The 18,551-nt window shown below is 47.2% G+C and overlaps 1 protein-coding gene across 1 annotated transcript in view; it reads left to right on the top strand.

Annotated features, from left to right (window-relative positions):
• The first annotated feature begins 2,155 nt into the window (after positions 1 to 2,155).
• Trap1 (TNF receptor associated protein 1) overlaps positions 2,156 to 18,551 on the top strand; it is a 35,288-nt gene continuing 18,892 nt past the window's right edge. The window contains exons 1-6 of the mRNA XM_052194838.1: positions 2,156 to 2,289; positions 9,774 to 9,938; positions 10,476 to 10,558; positions 13,001 to 13,141; positions 16,059 to 16,130; positions 17,403 to 17,563. Coding sequence (XP_052050798.1) covers positions 2,202 to 2,289; positions 9,774 to 9,938; positions 10,476 to 10,558; positions 13,001 to 13,141; positions 16,059 to 16,130; positions 17,403 to 17,563 — 710 coding nt within the window. The 5' untranslated portion in view covers positions 2,156 to 2,201. The remainder of the gene's footprint in view (positions 2,290 to 9,773; positions 9,939 to 10,475; positions 10,559 to 13,000; positions 13,142 to 16,058; positions 16,131 to 17,402; positions 17,564 to 18,551) is intronic.

Raw genomic sequence — 18,551 nt, 5'->3', positions numbered from 1 at the left:
AATGGTGCAAAACTAAAACTAGGCCCTTGGTGAGTGAATTAGGACTGCAGCTCATCTATATTGTCTGAAACATTGTCTCATCATGCTCACATTGTTTTATAGAAGACTTACAAAATCTTTGACAGTTCACTTTTCACTAAACAAAAATTCAGAGGGAGTCAGGTAAGCCTAACTATCCACAGAATTGAGCCACGTAGACAGCATTTTGTCCACTCCACAAAATTCTACTATACCAGAGGCTTGGAAACTGAAATGGCCTTTAGGTATTTCGGCTTATATTCTGTAGCTCTTGCCACAAGAAAACTTACATGTATGTGTAGGTTTATTGAATTCAGGAAAAGGCTCCTTGAAAGAGAATAATATGGAAAGTTCTAAGTTACAGGGAGAATCTGCTGAATGCTATTGGGTTGGGCGTCGGGGGAGAGGGACAATTGATGGTTCCTGCCATCTCTTGAGGGTATTTTCCCCTCCTGCTGCCAGGATTCCTTTATTATTTCAAACACTGCCCAGGACTTCTCGGTCCTTGGCACAGGTATGGACCATTAACAAGATAACTTTTAGCTTTCCACAGTCCTTCCTGCAGTGAGCATTGAAGAAACTATTGCAAGTTTCAATCTGGGAAGTGACACCAGGCAGATGTCAAGAGGTATCTGAAGTGGACCACTGTTAGGCAACCACTGTAGTTTGTACTAGAATGTAGATGGCCCTTGGAATTCTGTGGGATGCCATTTCCTGTTCCTGGCCCTTGGTTCCAAACTGGTTTCCTGATGGGCCACAGGTGGGCCTAAAGTTGGTTTCCCTGGAATGTTAGAAGTTTAGCGGACAGACCCTACATCCCCTTTCTTAACTAAAGTCCAGATTACCCTTCCTTTGCTAAATGTCACTTCCCCTTTCTAAATATTCTCAAGCCAGATCTAATGGTCTACAGATGTCTACAGTGTCACCTCTGACTGAAGAGATGATTCCAGAATGGAGAATTAAAAGAATGAAACATGAAGCCTCTAGGAGTAGTATCCAGAGAAGCTATTCTGTGTGATGACTGGCAGATTAGAAGACGTAATACAGAACCTGTGGGCAGAAGCAGCTAGAAACTGAGGGTCTTAAGAACGAACATGGAAAGTCGCTAGGGAGCATGGGTGGGGTTGGTTGTGGAGGTTGTGGGCCCGGCAGGAGCAAAACTGTCTGGTGGTTAAGGGTAGTAGTTGTGAGGTAGATTGGTTGGCTAGCAAGACACAAGGATTCTCTTGTCTCTGTCTCCCCAGCACTGAGATTACAGGCACACAGTGCTCTGTCAATTTCTTGGGGTTATCAGGGCAGCAAGCACTTTAAATACAGAGCCATCTGTCTGGACTTCTATATCTGCCCATTCTTTTCTATTTTCCATCTATAAAGTCAAAATGTGGAGCTATCCTTGACACATTCGACCTAGAACAGTAACTAAACAAGCACTATATACCAACATTTCAAGGCTATTCTGGATCCAGGAATTAACTGCTCCTGCAATTGGAACTAGTGCCTGGTTACAAGCTAGACAACCGTATTAATGTTTTTGTAAAATTTGATCATAGGAAAATGTATCTGGCGTGTGTCAGAATCAAGCGAGAACCAGTCAGAAAGGTCTTCGCTGGGGCCTTACTCTGTCTGAGGTTAGGGCTGTGGCAATCTGCTTAGGAAGCGGCTGGAGTTGGATCAAACGTTAGAGACAAGGTTTAAAGCCTGGATCCTCAAACTTCCAGTAGGGAGAAAGTCACAATAAACGGGTAAGTCCAGAGCTCTTGGTTACTGAGTTCACGTTTTGGCGAATAACAGTCAAACCAAAAGTTTCTTTGTCAGTGTAGGTTTTGGCATGGCTGTAAAGAATCTTCCAGTGGCTCAAATGCACAGAAACACAAGAGTTGGATAGGTCCGCGAACCCACACTTCAGCCTGGGTAGTGACATCTCGAGAATGGGATGCTCCCGCCAGGCCGGGGACACTATAACCCTCATACGCACAACGCAAGGGATCAGCACCCTTGTCACTGAGATCCAAGGTCAAAAACTACGGTGTTTAGGCCCCCCGCGCTGCGTTTTGCCGCGTTCGCGTTCTCGCACAGGCAACGCCTTGGACAGCCCGGCGCGCGCCGTGACGTCACTGGGCCGCCCCCGCGGAAGGCCCCCTCACCGCTCCCGTAGGCTGTTCGCCACGCTCAGGAACAGAAGCATGGCGCGCGAGCTGCGAGCTGTGCTGCTGTGGGGCCGCGGGCTGCAGACTGCACTGCGGGCCCCCGCGCTGGCGGGAGTCCTGCGAGGTGAGCGCGGCACGAGAGCGCAGACGCAGCGTCTGAGGCTGTGTGCTCCCAGAGGCCGCACTGCGCCGGGGCTGCTAAGTTGGGCGGGAGTAGGAAAGTGTGGTCGCTTCTAGGAAGCGAAGTCTCGGCAGCCACAGCGTGCTCTGGTCAGTTCCTAGCATTCCTGATTGCAGAGGCTCCCACGCTTGGGTTGACAAGTTCGTTGCACGCGGCTGTGCACATGCTCAGCTCTCGCAGAGGTCAAAACCTGGGGTAACTACGATGAACAAAACCAACGGTCACCCAGGACTTGAGGGAACCAGTGAATTCCGGGTGTGTGGTCCCTGGAATTGAAAGGAACAAGGAAAGGAGAGAGAATAACCTCAGTCTATGCTTTCCCACCCCTCACTCAAGTAATAGTTAAGGTGTTAGCGTTACATACACATAAATTATATGTATTGACAACTTTTTACATAAAAGGGCCCAAGTCAAGTATGAATTGTGCTAAAGAATCTTAATGTTTCTAGCATTCCTTACACAATTTTTTTTTATGTTACGCATATTCAGGTCCCATAGCTTTCCAATGGCTACGAAGTTCTGTCGCTGTCCTCCACTAAACTTTCTGCTGGCCATAAAAATCGTTACAGTGTTTCACAGATTTGAGTGAGCGATTGCTTAAATCTTTAGGAACATGTCTTCGGTTTCAGAGTCTGCCTTTTTATTTCGGTTTTAGCTAGTTTGCCAAATTTGACCTCAATTTTTTATTGGTTGTGGGGAGGGAGACAGGGTTTCACTATGTTGTTTTGCCTAGCCTGTAACTTGCTACATAGACCAGGCTGGTCATAAACTCACAGAGATTCATCTACCTGCCTCTGCCTCCCAGAGTGCTAGTATTAAAGTGTGCCACTGTGCCTGGTGCTCAAAATACTTTTTGTCTATATATGTATCTAATAGCAAAATCGATTGTCTATAGTATCTTCTCTAACATTTGAGTGCATCTTTAAAACCAAACAAAAACAAAAAATGAGTGTCCCAAAGGCAGTTTGTGCTTGGCTTGCACAGGCCATGCATTGGTCCCCAGTACCCTCGAGAAAGAGCCCTGTGTAGAAGAGTCCTCTTGTTATTCATATCTCAGGGATACTGCAGAGACTGTTTTTACTTACCAGAGGATCAGTATCTTTTCTACAATTTCTTTTGTATCTTTGCATCATGCTCTGCAAACACCTTCTCAGCCTTGACTAGTTTGCTCAGTCTGTTCCCAGAGGCTGACTCTGGAGTCTCACTCAACTCTTTTATTTGCAACATTGATGTACCTTTTCACTGACTCTGCTATGGTGGCGCTAATTCTCCTTGGTCTTAGGTGGAGAAAATACATATGTAGTTTCCATTTCCTATTGGAGAGGTGGCCACTTCATTAAAGCTCTGATTTCAGCCTGCTTCCTTGTGTTGGTTTCTTCTGGGAAGCTATCCAGAACCCCATGCGGTTGGTTGGTGGTACTGGTTGTGTCTCCAGAGCGTCCCTGAGTTCTGACTTTGCTTACGTTCCTAAGTTCCTGCTTGCCATCTACAATAAACTTGTCATGGTAGGATGCAACTAGGAGGCTATACAGGAAGTGGCACTCCATGTAACTAGCTCTCACCTGTGTCTTCTGTAAATTGCAGATGATCTGACTGACATTGGTAATTGATAGGTTATTTCTCGTGAAATAAGCCAGATTTGATTATATTAAAGGCAGGTTCATTGGGAAGCTGCTCTCGGGTGTGCGAGTTCATTGGCCCCAAGGACTGAGGCCAGGGACATTGACATGGGGAAGGAGTGTGTGTGTGTAGTGGGGAGAGAGGGAGAGACAGAGACACACACCAAAAATGTCTGGATTATATAGGAAAGAACCTCTGGGAGCCCCTGGGCTGAAAGTGTAGGATTAGGGCAGGTTATGCCAGGTAGGGAGGGAGGGATACTGGGAGAACCTAGAGGCTGGATCTGCTTTGGTATGTAGAATTTGTGCCTTGGTCCTTCCTCCCAGGGACAGAAACCAGTAATTCAAAAAGAACAGCCAGCATCTCTCACAACTTATCACTGTTCACCAATGAGTTGCCATTACGAACAGCTCTAGTAAGAACAGTCACAGGGAGGGAACCTGTGAGGGAACCTGGAGGGAACACAGGTCACCTTTTTGAAGTAGAAGTCCACAGCTCATGTGTTTTCACTCCTTGCTCACTTGAGTGGTTCCTGTGTCCAGGTGATTTCCCCCCTCTTGAAAGCTCTGCTAAAAAGCCTCTGCAAGTTGCCCAACTCCCCTAGACCAGTCTCAGGCTGGAGAAAAATCTGCTTTTGTAATAGATGCTTATGAAAATTTGATACCAGGAGATGAAAAGCTTGTCTCTGTTGTATTTTAGTGAGGTTAATTATCTCTTAGCGAGTTAATAGAAGGAGTGCCCCAAACCAGCACCGGAATGAGCAGTATAGAGAAGAGTGAGAGGTTGCTGTGATTAGTGGGCAGGGCAGGCCTGGGCGGACCGACCGCACAGGAGGCCCTGAGCCGGGTGTGTGTGCGTGCGTGCGAGCGTGAGTATATACACATGCATGTCTGCAATATCATAGTCACATTATCAGTGCTATTGTGTAAGCCCCAAACCACCCAGCACTTTAACAGGTGGAGACTGTGGCCTACCTGGCTTTGAGGTTTTTGTGGCTTTTTATTTAGGATGTGGAGGAAACATGAAGACCAGTACTGTGTAGATAGTGTGTTTAGTGTCTGATTCAGGCACATATATTAAGTTGTTGGTTTATTCTGTAAGTTGTTACAGAAAGTTACACTAACCTGGAATCAAATCTAGTATCTGGTTTTCTCCCCTTACCCCCCTCCTTTTTTTCAAAGACTTTTTTGTTTGGTTTGGTTGGTTTATTTTTTTTAAACAGGGTTTCTCTGTAGCTCTGAAAGTCTTGGAACTCTGTAGACCAGGCTGGCCTTGAACTCAGGGATCCACCTGCCTCTGCCTTTCAAGGGCTGAGATTAAAGGTGTGTGCCACTACCACGTGGTTTTGCAAAAACTGTTTGATGGATATATTTTACAAATACACCAGAGAGTCATGCAGTGCAGCCTGTGCTGGGTGTAGTCCTGGGCCACGAGTCTGCACGCTCCTCTGCAGCTCTCATCTGTGGTGTTCACTGTGTCTTCTGCTTTTCTCTTCCAAATAAAGCACACCCGGCTCTTCTACCGTGTCATGACTTTTGCTGTTGAAGACCCGTTGCTGGATGGACCTTTGTCTTAGTTCTCCTTTGTCTTAACTGTGACCATCACCCTGGTGCGCACACCAGCAGCAGGAAGTCTTCGTCTGTCCCTCGCTCGGTCGCAGGTGGTTAGTCCATAGCCATCACAGCGGGGAGCATGGTGGCAGGCGGCCATGGTGCCCGGCGGCAGCTGGGAGGTCACATCTCATCCACAATTTGTAAGCATGAAAGAGCTTGGTTTCTGTTGTTGTGTTGTTTTTGTTTTTCTATTTTGAGGCTGTCTCCCAAATATAGTTCAGACTGGTCTAAAACTTAGAGTCTTCCTGCCTTTGTTCTTCAAGTGCTAGCATTACAGCTATGCACCATTCAAATTATTTTTTATTGTGTGTGCAGAGGCCAGAAGACGACTCTGAGAGATCAGGTTTTGGCGCTTTGCGGGTCGCAGGGATCTAAGTCACGCCGTCAGGCTTATGGCAAGCACTGCCCAGTGAGCCGTCTTGCCAGCCGCTCAGGTCTTTCTTTGAGATACATTTAGTCCAGGCAGTTCTTGAACTCTTAGTCCTATATTCCTGATTCTATCACCTCTGTCTTCCATCATCGGTCATTCTGTCTGTCTGTCTGTCTGTCTGTCTGGACTGCAGCACTTAGGAGGAGTTTCAGCCATTGGTCTTGTAGTGTGTCTTTGTCAGTTTGGGGGTTAGCTAACATTTTCTTAGAGTGCTGTGTCACATCATGATGTTGGCCGGTCTCTCCTGATGTGGGAATCACTCAATCAAAGGAGATCTGCCTCCCCCCGCCCCCCATGGTAAAATTACTGACTTTCTCTTTGAAATCAGCAAGTGGTTTTTTAGGATACACTAATATTGTATAGTTGTTTGTTGACATCTGTCAGTAATTTCTATCTGAATATGATTTATCTGTCTGTTTTTTACCATTCCATAGCAGTTTCCCTGTAAGAAGAAGCTGTCCCTTCTCCCATGTACATTAAAGTATGGATTAATACATGCTAGTCTGAAGTCTGTAGTCAGTTACTGCGAACGTTTTGACTCAGATCATCCCAGGCTCTACTAAAAATACCTTCATTTCTGAGTTTTTAGCACTGTCTGGCATCAGAGTTCGAGGCTCACCTCTGCTCCACAGAGCACTTGTCCCTTCGTTGGGGAATGCAGAGTAATTCCAGTTTGCCCAGGACCAGTGTATTCTTGAGAAAAGGCTTGTCAGGAGTGACTCCTAGACGTTCAAGACGGCCCTGGCCTCATGGTGCTTGTTGCTCCCAGGGTGATGAGTCATCCTGGGACTGATACAGACATATAGCATTGATGTTGATATAGTATTCGTGTGTGTGTGTATTATAGACTGGGTTAGAAAATGCATACGGAGGTGGGATGTACTCACACAGGTTGTTTCTGGTCTTCATGTTCAGGGGATCTCATGGTACCTTTACTTAAAGGGCAATGATATTGGTCTCAACTCTCTCCCTTTCCTTCCTCCAGCTTTGAGGACCCAGGCTCATTCACAGTGTATTAGTATATGCTTGACCTCAGTCTATACCGAAGACAGTTTCAGCCTTGATAACTGGGGTTGCTGAATAGATTTGCTAACATATGCAGTCCTTCTGGAAGTCAGCTTTGTAACCTGCAGTAAAAAACGCATTTTCTGATAAATCCCTTATACATTTCAGTCGTCTTCGAAAACATTTTTAAGATCACACTGGAAACACAATTACTTGTAAACTTGTATCACATTTACCAAGTGTGCTTATGGTGAGGATAGCAGCGCTGCTATATGTCTTTTGACTATTGTGGGAGAGAGAGGTATGCTGTTTCCATATCCCTATGCTCACATGGCTTGCATCCCGAGTGACAGATGATAATACTTTTCATGTCTTCTGGAACTCTGAATGTATTCCTCAATATTTGTGGTCTTCCCATTTGTAGCCTATAGCAATGGAAATCTTAAAGATTTCCAAGCCGGGCAGTGGTGGCGCACGCCTTTAATCCCAGCACTTGGGAGGCAGAGGCAGGCAGATTTCTACTGAGTGAGTTCTAGGACAGCCAGGGCTATACAGAGAAACCCTGTCTGGAAAAACAAAACAAAAAACAAAACAAAACAAAAAAAGGTTTCCAGCATCACATCTCTATAGAGACTCTTCTGGAAAGATACAGCAAAGTCCACTCTTCCTGAGTGAAATTCACATGCACATCCTCATAGGTCACTACGGTCTTCTTCCAGGGAGGCGGGAGGCGGGAGGAGCCCTGGCTGCTGTGCTTTACCATGTGCATTGGTGTAGTAGCTCGTTCATGTTACTATAGCTCTAGGATACACACAAAAGTGTACTTAGAGATGGCTCAGCAGGTAGAAAGCCCATTGCTCTTACAAAGGACCTGAGTTCAGTTCCTAGTACACCTATAACTGTAACTCCCAACTCCAGAGGGATCAAATGTCTTTGCTTGAGCTCTTTGGGCACTTACACTCTGTGCACATAACTCATTCACAGATGTTGGGAGCACAGAGATCCTTGTGCTCACAGATAGCACTAGAGAAAATAGGAGTGTTAAACATGCAGGGTTGTGTTTTCAGTGGAGGAGTTGTATAACCTGGATTTCTATCTAGGAGGCTGGGAATGAAAGAGGTTAATAACCTGGTGATCTATATTGGCTCCTACATCCAGGACCAGAAGTGGCTAATAGCCTGGGTGACCTCTATACTATCTAAATGACCTAGACTACACTAGAACCTCCCCTAGGTCCTTAAACAGGTATCCTATCTCTGGAACCCATCTTCATGTATTTTGAGAAGGGTTTGGATGTAATTATGCCTCATTGTGCACAGGGGATTGTGTTGGATTGTGTTACACCTGAAAACTTTTATCCAAATTGTACGATACTTAAATATACCTACAATAAACTGCCCTGTGTCAGGCTCTAGACGTTTGAGAACACCAGCTGTTGAGCTGTGTTGAAGGTTGTTCCATCTTGCCTCGTGGATTGTTGCTCTGCCAACCTGGTGTCTATAGAGATCCACACACAGAGGCATGCGTGCTCATTATTTAAATGATGAAAAGTTAATTATATGCGTATTTGTTTGTATGTGTGGGCATTCATATGCCATGGCACGTGTGAAGGTCAGAAGACAACAGGAGTTGCTTCTCCTGACATAGTGTGAGTCTGGGAACTAAACTTGGGTCATCAGGTTTGGTTGCAAGCATCGTTACCTGCTGAGTAATCTCACTGGCCCAGATATATTTGTTTTTAAAATCTACTCATTTCTGGATATTGTTTATTCCTTCACATGTATTAGAAGTTAAGGGTGATAGCCGGCAGGAGAGTGTTTCCTTCAGTCTAGATGTTCACATAGACCCTTGAGGACTGTGTATCCCTGAAATGTTGACTTTTTTTCCATCAATTTATTTATTTACTTTATATCCCAATCACTGTTCCCCCCTTCTTCTCCTAGTCCCATTCTCCCAACTCACCCTTCCCTTCTCAGAGAAGGGGAGACTGGCCACCCAACCTGCCCTGGCACATCAGGTCTCCTCAGGACTGACGGAGTCCTCTCCCACTGAGCCAGACAAAGCAGCCCAGCTGCAAGGGCTCCAAAGGCAGGCGATGGAGTCCACATCAGAGACAGTCCTCCAGCCAGGTGTTGGGGACTCACATGTTTACTCTTTGAAGGCCTGCTAAGCAATGCCAGTGCCCTGGCTGAAGTACAGACTCTGCAGAGTTTTTGTGGCAGTGAAGGCTTAGGCTGATTCCCCCACCGAGTGGAGACACCTCACACCTAGGTCTGTGTCAGAGGTTTCAAGACCCACCAGGCTTCCAGGAAGTTACAGAAGCAATTCTGAGTCCCTTCCTGGCTAGACATAGATCAGGTAAAGTACCTTTTGGTGAAGTACATTTATTTGACATTCTGTATATGAGGGAAGGCTACCGAGGCTACTTGCTACAGCCGCTGTGCCTTCATCCTCACAGACATGGGCTGGACAGATCCACTGTGTCTCTACCAGACATCTAAACACTGTGTAAGTGAGCTAGGACACCTGCTTTAAAATATGCTCACCCAGCTGGGCGGTGGTGTCGCACGCCTGTAATCCCAGCACTCTGGGAGGCAGAGGCAGGCAGATTTCTGAGTTCGAGGCCAACCTGATCTACAGAGTGAGTTCCAGGACAGCCAGGACTATACAGAGAAACCCTGTCTTGAAAAAATCAAATCCAAAAAACCAAAAAAAGAAAAAAAAATATGCTCACCCAGTTTTTACAATTGTCTTTTCAGGAAAGCCAGTTCTGCACCTTCAGAAGACCACAGTCCAGTTTAGGGGCCCCATACAAAGTTTGGCTTCAAGGATCTCTACAGGACAGACGTACAGCACACAGGCAGCCGAGGACAAGAAGGAGGAGGCCCTGCACTCCATCATCAGCAACACTGAGGCTGTGCAGGGTAAGCCTGGAGACCCGCACCTTGGCAACCCAACCCTTGGCTCTTACCTACTGTGGCCTGCCCCGCTGGTGATGATGACAGATATGGTAGTACACTGAAAGGGAATGCTGACCCTGCTGATGCGGGACAGGAAGACCATCCCCAGGCCCAGGCTGCATTTGTGGCTTTTGACAGAGTGAAGGACAGACTGTTGATGCTGCGAAGTGAAGGAAGCCTCCTTACAATCAGCTTTTTGAGTAATGCTTCTGAAGAATGCACTGTACCCTGATAATGCCAGCCTGAGTCTCCCAAGCACACATCATGGGAACCTCGGCTCCATAGTTTGCTGGCACCTTCGGGGGTAACCCCCATGCCCCTCTGTGGCTGCAGAGGGGCCCCATGCCCTTTAGTTTGACAGAGACTGTTTAAATGTCCACTTCTCTTAGCCATTCCTCTGTGTTTAAAAGTCAGAGCCTTAGAAATTTCCAAAGGTATGTAATAGCATGTTCTTCCTCAAAAGTGGCAATCTTACTGATTATGTCTGTGATTCATTACCAGGTTCTGTCTCCAAACATGAGTTCCAGGCAGAGACAAAGAAACTTTTGGACATTGTAGCCTGCTCCCTGTACTCAGAAAAAGAGGTAGGATGTGTGTGCATTGTTCCCAGGCCAATCAGGGCTCTAGCAAGGCTGCTCCCATCCCATCCTGGGAAGATGCCTAACCTAAGTCCTCTGCTTCCCGTGAGAGGGCTTGCACTGAGGACAAGCCTCACTCTGGATCCACTAATGAGAGGAGCTTTTACAGTGTCTGTTTTGGTTTCATAGATCAACTTCTGCGGGTTAATTTTGCTTATACTTTTACATCTCCCCAATACTGGCATAGGTAGCTACTTTGATCTGTTTCAACTGGACTATTGATGTGCTCTCAAGTTTATCTACTTCAGCTGAACTTGCAGGCCTGTACCTGTATGGCACAGGTCAGAGAGGAATACAAAACTTTTCCGGTTTGTATTTTGTTGTTTTTGTTTTTTCAAGATAGGGTCTTGTGTTGTTTTGTACCAGGGATGGATGACCTTGCACTTAAAGCTGTTTCTTTCTTACATTTGTGTGTGTGTGTGTGTGTGTGTGTGTTGTGTGCATGCTCCAGGGCACTCAAGGAGCGGTCGGTCAGTGGAGTCTCTCCTGCCACTTGAGTCCTGGGATCGAACACAGTTCATCTGACTTGACAGAAGTACCTTTACCTGCTTGGTGCCCTTGCTGGCCTGTCTGGGAGCTTTTCTTTTCTTTCTCTCTCTTTCTCTCTTTCTTTCTTTTCTTTTCTTTTCTTTTCTTTTCTTTTCCTTTTCTTTTCTTTTCTTTTTTCTAATACGCTCTAGGGCTTTCCTAAGCCACGAATCCATAGTGAACAGGCTCCAGCAGCTCAGGCCCCTCCTGTTAGTCCTTACAGTGCAGCAGGCTGGCACTTCAGTTCAGCATAGGCGCCAGTCTCTTTGGCTTCCTTATTCCCCTGATCATTTCCCTTCACTCACTCAGGAAGCTGTCTCAGCACTCAGAAGGCTTAATGTGCTCAGTATGTCCACGGATCCCCTTGGCAGCAATCTCGCCTTGAACTTGTTGCACCAGCTGAGATCGTAGACTTAAGTTGGCATTCCTTTGTGACCAGTGCCTGTTCCCCGATGTCTGTAGTGGCACCTTCTTTAGACTTGCATGCATGTGGCCAGAACATACATGTTGACTACAAGGCCTGGAACAGGCACATTTGGTGCTTGCCGTGTCTTTCGTTGTATTTGCCATTTGGGGAAGTTCTTGGGAGATGGAGGCTCTCTAATCCGTGAACCATCCCTTCTTCTCACCCAGCTCTGAGCTCGAGTGGTATAGATGTGTGTCCCTGTATCTAATTCTTAGATGTTATTTTTGAGGAGATTAACATTCATTGTTGGGTGCTGAGAAATGTGCACATAATCTTAGTACTGGGATGACAAAGGCAAAAGAATTATGAATTTGAGGTTAGCCTGGGCTAGACAGTGAGATTTTTGTTACAGCAGTAGCAAACCCATATAGGAATGGCAGGGCTTGGAAAAGGTCAAGAGAAATGCTACCAGCAGGGGGCGTTGTACGCCTGTGAGCTAGCACTCAGGAGGCTGAGACAGAGGGAATGAAAGACTGTCCTCAGTAATAGCCAAGGTTCTAAAGTAGAATTCAGGAATATCAGGAAACACTCCTGGGTCTCATGTTACCCACTTCCTCGTCTGCTCTCTTGAGTTCTGTGTGGAATCAGGGCGCTTTCAGACCTTGCAAGGATTTCCTGGCCTCTGATGTCCATTTCTGTGGAAGATCAGGGCTTTAGTATTTGATCCCCACTAGATAAAATGAAGCAGTTGAGTTGTGTTTGTGGTGGTAGGAATTGAATCACGCCTTGTGTGCATTGGACCATCATTCTGCCTCTATTCCCACCACCCCGCCCCTAATTTTCCTTTTGGATGGGGGTCTTAGTAAATTTACCAAGGCTCCCTTGCATTCATGCATTGAACTCACAGTCCTCTACCACAGCCTCCTCAATAGCTGGGACTACAGCCTCTGCTCCCGGGCCTGGCTTACCAGTGTCTCTTTCTACACAGAGTAGGAGAGACAGATATTTGGGGGACATTTACTATCCTGTTCAAGTCAATTAAGAAAGGGCCCATCACAGGTTTATTTTACTTATTTATTATTTATTTTGCTTTTTTTTTCCAGCCAGGGTTTCCCTTATAGCCCTGGCTGTCCAGAACTCAATCTATAGACCAGGTTGGGCTCAGACTCAGAGATCTCCCTACCTCTGTTTCCTGAGTCCTGGCCTTAAAGGTGTGTGCCACCTCTGGCCAACTGTTTCACAGGTTTCTTAAAGTCTCAGTTCATACGTAACTTCAGGCTTCACTGAACATCCTGAAAGGAAAGGTTAGCTGCAGAGCATGTGCTGAGATGTCACCCACCATGGGAGAATGGGTACTGTGTGCAGGTCGTCAGCTGCCGCCATTACAGACTCAGCAACCAGGTCTCAGTGGGTGCCATTCGTTCATCTCCCTACCTCTTGCTCCCACTCCCTAGGTGTTCATACGAGAGCTCATCTCCAATGCCAGTGATGCCTTGGAGAAACTGCGACACAAGCTGGTGTGTGAAGGCCAGGTGCTACCAGAATTGGAGATTCACCTTCAGACAGATGCCGAGAAGGGCACCATCACCATCCAGGTACTTCTGTCCTGACAGTACCCAGTTCTTTTTCAAGAAACAGCTGGGATGACCAGATGTGGGGAGGACTGCATTCTAGTTATGGCTAGACTCCAGTGATAGCTGACCATTTCCTTCCTGTTCTGAGCACCCTGCATTCACTTACTAACCCACCTTAGGTTCTTAGAGTCCCAGGCAGAAGGGAAGGGAATGGAATTTAAAGTTACTCAAAGGTATGGCTTGCCTTTATATCACCTCAGTGGTCTCTGAAAAGAGAACTGTGGCGGTCCTGGGGATTGAACCCAGGGCCTGCCTGCCGTGTGCTAAGTGCTCTGTCACAGAGCTGGATCTGCCCTTGGGTCAAGTTTATCATTTCTTTCTCTGTTTTTAAAAGATGTTTTTGGGGTTTTTTTGTTTTTGTTTTTGTTTTGTTTGTTTGTTTGGTTGGTTTGTTTTGGTTTGGTTTGGTTTTTCGAGACAGGGTTTCTCTGTGTAGCCCTGGCTGTCCAGTAACTCACTCGGTAGACCAGGCTGGCCTCGAACTCAGAAATCCGCCTGCCTCTGCCTCCCAAGTGCTGGGATTACAGGCGTGCGCCACCACTGCCCGGCAGCATTTATTTTTTATTTATGTGTGTGCGTGCGTGTGTGTGTGTGTGTGTGTGTATACATGTGTGAATATGTGTGCATGGCAACATGCCATCAGGTGCTACTCTAGCTCTTTCATTAATACCTGTGATGCTGGGCTGGAGAGATGGCTCAGTGGTTAAGAGCACTGATTGTTCTTCCTGAGTTCAATTCCCAGCAACCACATGGTGGCTCACAACTATCTGTAATGAGATCTGATGCCCTCTTCTAACTATCTGTAATGAGATCTGATGTGTTTGAAGACATCTACAGTGTACTTAAATATAATAAATAAATAAATACATACATACATACATAAATACATTAAATAAATAAATATTTAAAAAAAATACCTGTGATGCTTTCAAGTGAATTGTGTGTGTGGTGTGATGTCTTAAGAATCCCACTCATCACATCATCTTGGAACCATGGTCAGAAATGCACTAGCTGCTGGGTGCACGGACCCTTCGGGTTCTGTCAGCTGCGGCCCTGCGCTTGATGCCCAGAGCATGCCGCCTTTGCTGGTGCAGCTTTTTTTTTTTTTTTAAGTTTATTTGTTTATTTTATGTGAGTACACTGTAGCTGTCTTCAGACACTCCAGAAGAGGGCATCAGATCTCTTTATGGATGACTGTGAGCCACCATGTGGTTGCTGGGCTTTGAACTTAGGATCTTTGGAAGAGCAGTCAGTGCTCTTAACCACTGAGCCATCTCTCCAGCCCCCTGGTGCAGCTTTATAAATAGTCTCAAAGTTAAGCCACTGCACATTCTCCAACTAGTTCCTTTAAAAAGCATCCCAGGTTCTCTCTTTCTGTCAGTTTGTTGAGTCATGCGAAGCCTTTGGACATTGTCATGGAGTGTGGTGACTCTGCACAGTCCGTCTGGAAGGAAGCAAAGCAGAAAGTCGTGTTCTCCTTTGAATCATCTAATGTGGAGTTTTTCAGGGATCTTTAGAAAGTTCCAGTGTGTCTGGTTGAGATTGTATACACCTATAGTAGTTCTTATTTATATATTTTATATATAATATATACTATATTATACATAGTGCGATTCAGTACAGCTTGGGCTACATATCTGCTTGATACAGGCTAGAGTCATCTGAAAGGAGGGAACCTAAATTGGAAAATGCTCCGTAAGATCCAGCTGTAAGGTGTTTTCTTAATTAACACTTGATGAGACTGGGCCCAGTCTACTATGGGTGGAACAACCACTGGACTGCTTGTCCGGGATTCTATAAGGAAGCAGGCTGAGCCAGCCATGAGGAGCAGGCCTTCTGTGGCCTCTGTATCAGCTCCTGCCTCCTGCTCTCACTGCTGTTCCCGGGAACTGAGTGAAATAAAGCCTTGCCTCCTCCCCGAGTTGCGTTGGCCGTGGTGTTTCATTGCAGCACTAGTGACCATAAGATGCATGTGAGTGGGTTCCTCACTAAGATGCATGTGAGTGGGTTCCTCACTAACTAAGATGCATGTGAGTGGGTTCCTCAGACCTGGTTCTGGGGTCCAAGCTTGGGTTATGTGTGTGTGTGTCCCCAGGATTGGAACCTAGGCTCTGAGCATGTCAGGCAAGCATCCTGTAAGTTCTGTAGCCCAGACTGGCCTGGGAGTCACAGTGTAGCACAAGCTGGCCTCAAACATGCGTCAGTCCTTCTGCCTCAACCTCCCACACCACCCCTAGCCCATAGGCCTCTCCCTGTTTTAATGGCCACCAACTGCTCGCACACATGAGGGATTGTTCCCTTGAGCTTCTCCCCTTCGGAGGCCCATGTCCTGTCACCATGCCTTGGATAGTACGAGCCGGCAGAAGAGCAGTGGTGCAGCGCTCAGAGCAGGGCAGCTGCAGGGCGTCCCTCCTGCCTCAGGATTGCCTGAACTGCCCCCAGAGGGCTGCCACTCTGCACAGGACCCAACAGTTGTGATCACTGCCTCCATTTTTCTGAATAGAGGAACCACCAGAGGATGGATCCGAGTCAGGCAGGCGTGTGGCCAGGGTGTACATACTGGTCAGGAGTGTTGCACGGTCACCTGTCAACTTGCTGACTCAGCACCTTCTTTCCGGGGATTGGTTTGTTTTATGGTTTGGGGCTGAGGATGGAACCCAGGACCCCACAAATGGGCTGAACTACACTCTAGCCCTGAGGTCCTCCAACCAACCCTTCTGGTGCTGTGGACTGACAGGCCTGGACTCTTCGATGAACGGTGGTGTGCTTCGAACCTACCTAGCAGGATCACAGAGGGAGGACTTGGGATTCCTGGTCCTGTCCATGTGCTTTGGCCTAGCTACACAGGGCCTGTGTGTGACAATGTCTCTTTCTTCAGGACACTGGCATTGGGATGACACAGGAGGAGCTGGTGTCCAACCTTGGCACAATCGCCAGATCGGGGTCAAAGGTAGGTACAGCCCAGAGCCCCTTCCCTCTAGGATAGGTGCTGTGGGGCCTTAGAGAGGTGTCTGTTAGCAGTCTCCGGCTAACAGAGGCGGAAGTCCCTCTGCTCAGAGCGGCGGCATAGTGAACAGACATGTTGAAGCCTGCCTGACCAGGCCAGCAGGATCCATTCCATTTGCCCTTCCAGTTAGCCCTCAGCTATGAGGCCTGACACCCACACACCCAGAGGCGGCCACCTCGCCCAAGCAGCACCTGATCTTGAGCCACTCTGCCTCCAGGTGCAGTGATTTTGAGGACAACCAGCTATTAGGGGCCATTTTATTGTCGGTGTGACAGAATATACGTTGGCAAGGCAAGATGTCTGTCTGTCTGTTTCTGTTATGGTCTCACAGGAATTCTACTTTAAAAATTTTCTGTGCTACGACTTCTACCCATGAAGTTCCTTGTTAAGTTTCTGTGCAAGGTAGTCTGTGCTGCCTCAGAGACCAGCTGGGAGCTACATATGCTGCTTTTAAATGAATTTAAATGAGATGTAAAGTCAGCTCATTGATGACAGTAGCCAGATGTGCTGGGAGCTGCCATGTTGCATGTATGCTGAAGACAGATGTTTGCAGGATGTTCTGGGCAGCTGGCTTAGGCTGGATCAGTCAACAGTGACAATGTGAAAATGGCTAAATAAGCACTGGGGTGTTTTACAGAGCATGTGTTCATCCTCTATGTTTGTGGGACCCCCAGTGTCTGTCCTGGACACTTACCCTTTAAACAGTACACTCTGACTATTTATACTCTGAGTACTGTAAGTAGAAATGGTTTTTAGTATTGGGGTAGGAGTGTAGATTATATAGAAAGCTGCTCTTAGACAAGATGTTAGAATCCATGGACCTTGTACCCTGGTCCTGGGACTGTACTCCAGAGCATCAAGGGACAGTGGTGCCGGACTTGTACTGTTTCCTGCAAGGTTTTGAGCCTAGGACACGTGACACACGGGGCAATTATAACAGCCCCACTGGGCCTGCTGACCACAAGGTCCGGTTGCCTCTTTCCCTCTCCGGTGTGACCTGACGTTGGCACCGAGCAGTGCAGTGTAAATAGGGCCCGGCTGGGTGGCTTTGGGCGCCTTGTTCCAGCTTCTGTTGCTTTAGTCCTTTATGAGAATGTAGGGTGGTAGAGAAGGATTCCTCACTTGCTAACTGCACTCTCAGCATATGATAGAGGACCCTGCCCAGCACAACACGGGTGTGGTAGGCCACCCTCTGAACAGTCTTTGCCACCACAGGCCTTCCTAGAAGCACTGCAGAACCAGGCAGAGACCAGCAGCAAGATCATTGGCCAGTTTGGAGTGGGTTTCTACTCAGCCTTCATGGTGGCTGACAAAGTCGAAGTCTATTCTCGCTCGGCAGCTCCAGAGAGCCCAGGGTACCAGTGGCTTTCAGATGGGTAAGTACGACAGGGCCCACTCTCAGTGTCCATGCCCCTTTCTCTCATGGCACTCAGGGGCTAGTGTCATCTGACATGCAAACTAGACATTAGCATGCATTTGATAATGTTTGATAAGAGTTGACTTAGAGATGTTGAGACAGGGTCTTTATATTTAACACAGGTTATTCTAAAATATATAGCTAATACTAGCCTTGAACCCACAACAGTCCTCCTGCCTTAGCACCTGAGGGTTGAGATCTCAGATGCACACCATTGCATCCAAGAATTAGGAGTTCCTTAAGATGCAGTTGTACATTTTGTTGGCTGTTTACATGAAGCCTGACTCTTTTGCTTTGGGAACCCAGATGGCCTTGGGCATGGGTATAACGCTCTGTGGGCATAACGCTCTGTGGTGCTGTCCTGTTTGGGTCTGGCTCTTGGTAGTGCAGTAAAAGAACAGTGGTACCCTTGCCTGAAGCTGGCCTTCGCTGGCATTGGTGCTGTGGGAAGCCCCTCTTCCTCCTGACTCTTAAGCGTTCTAACCTTGACACAACAGTGACACACCCGGCTCACTGAGGCCAGTGTGGGTGTGTCTGTTAACTATTTATTGGGTTCACGCCTCTACCACCCTTCCCACTCTTACTCCACCCCAGTCCTTCTAATCTCTAACACCAGGTAGGAGGGAAAGAAGGTTAGAGGGGAAGTGGGAACAGAGACTTCTTTAGGCCAATTCCTGCTGATTAGGGGCCTTGAGTTCCTAGGGGCAAGTGCAGTCTTCATTGTCAGAATACCCAGCAGTCCAGCAGTAGCAAGCTCAGCAGCAGGGAGCAGTAGCAGCTGCCTCCCCCTTTCTTGTTCGCACACTTCCTAGCCATCTCAGGCCTCTGGCTTTTAGTCCCTCTCCAGAGTCCCTAGAATTAAACTGCCTGCAGCTGGCAGAAACCACGCCCCCTCCTAGAGCACAAGCCAGTCCTAGTTAGTGGCTATAGACAAACTGAAGCAGCCC

The sequence above is a fragment of the Apodemus sylvaticus genome, chromosome 10 (genome assembly GCF_947179515.1).
Source record: "Apodemus sylvaticus chromosome 10, mApoSyl1.1, whole genome shotgun sequence".
Classification (NCBI taxonomy): Eukaryota; Metazoa; Chordata; class Mammalia; order Rodentia; family Muridae; genus Apodemus; species Apodemus sylvaticus.
This window is presented reverse-complemented; position numbering and strand designations above follow the sequence as displayed.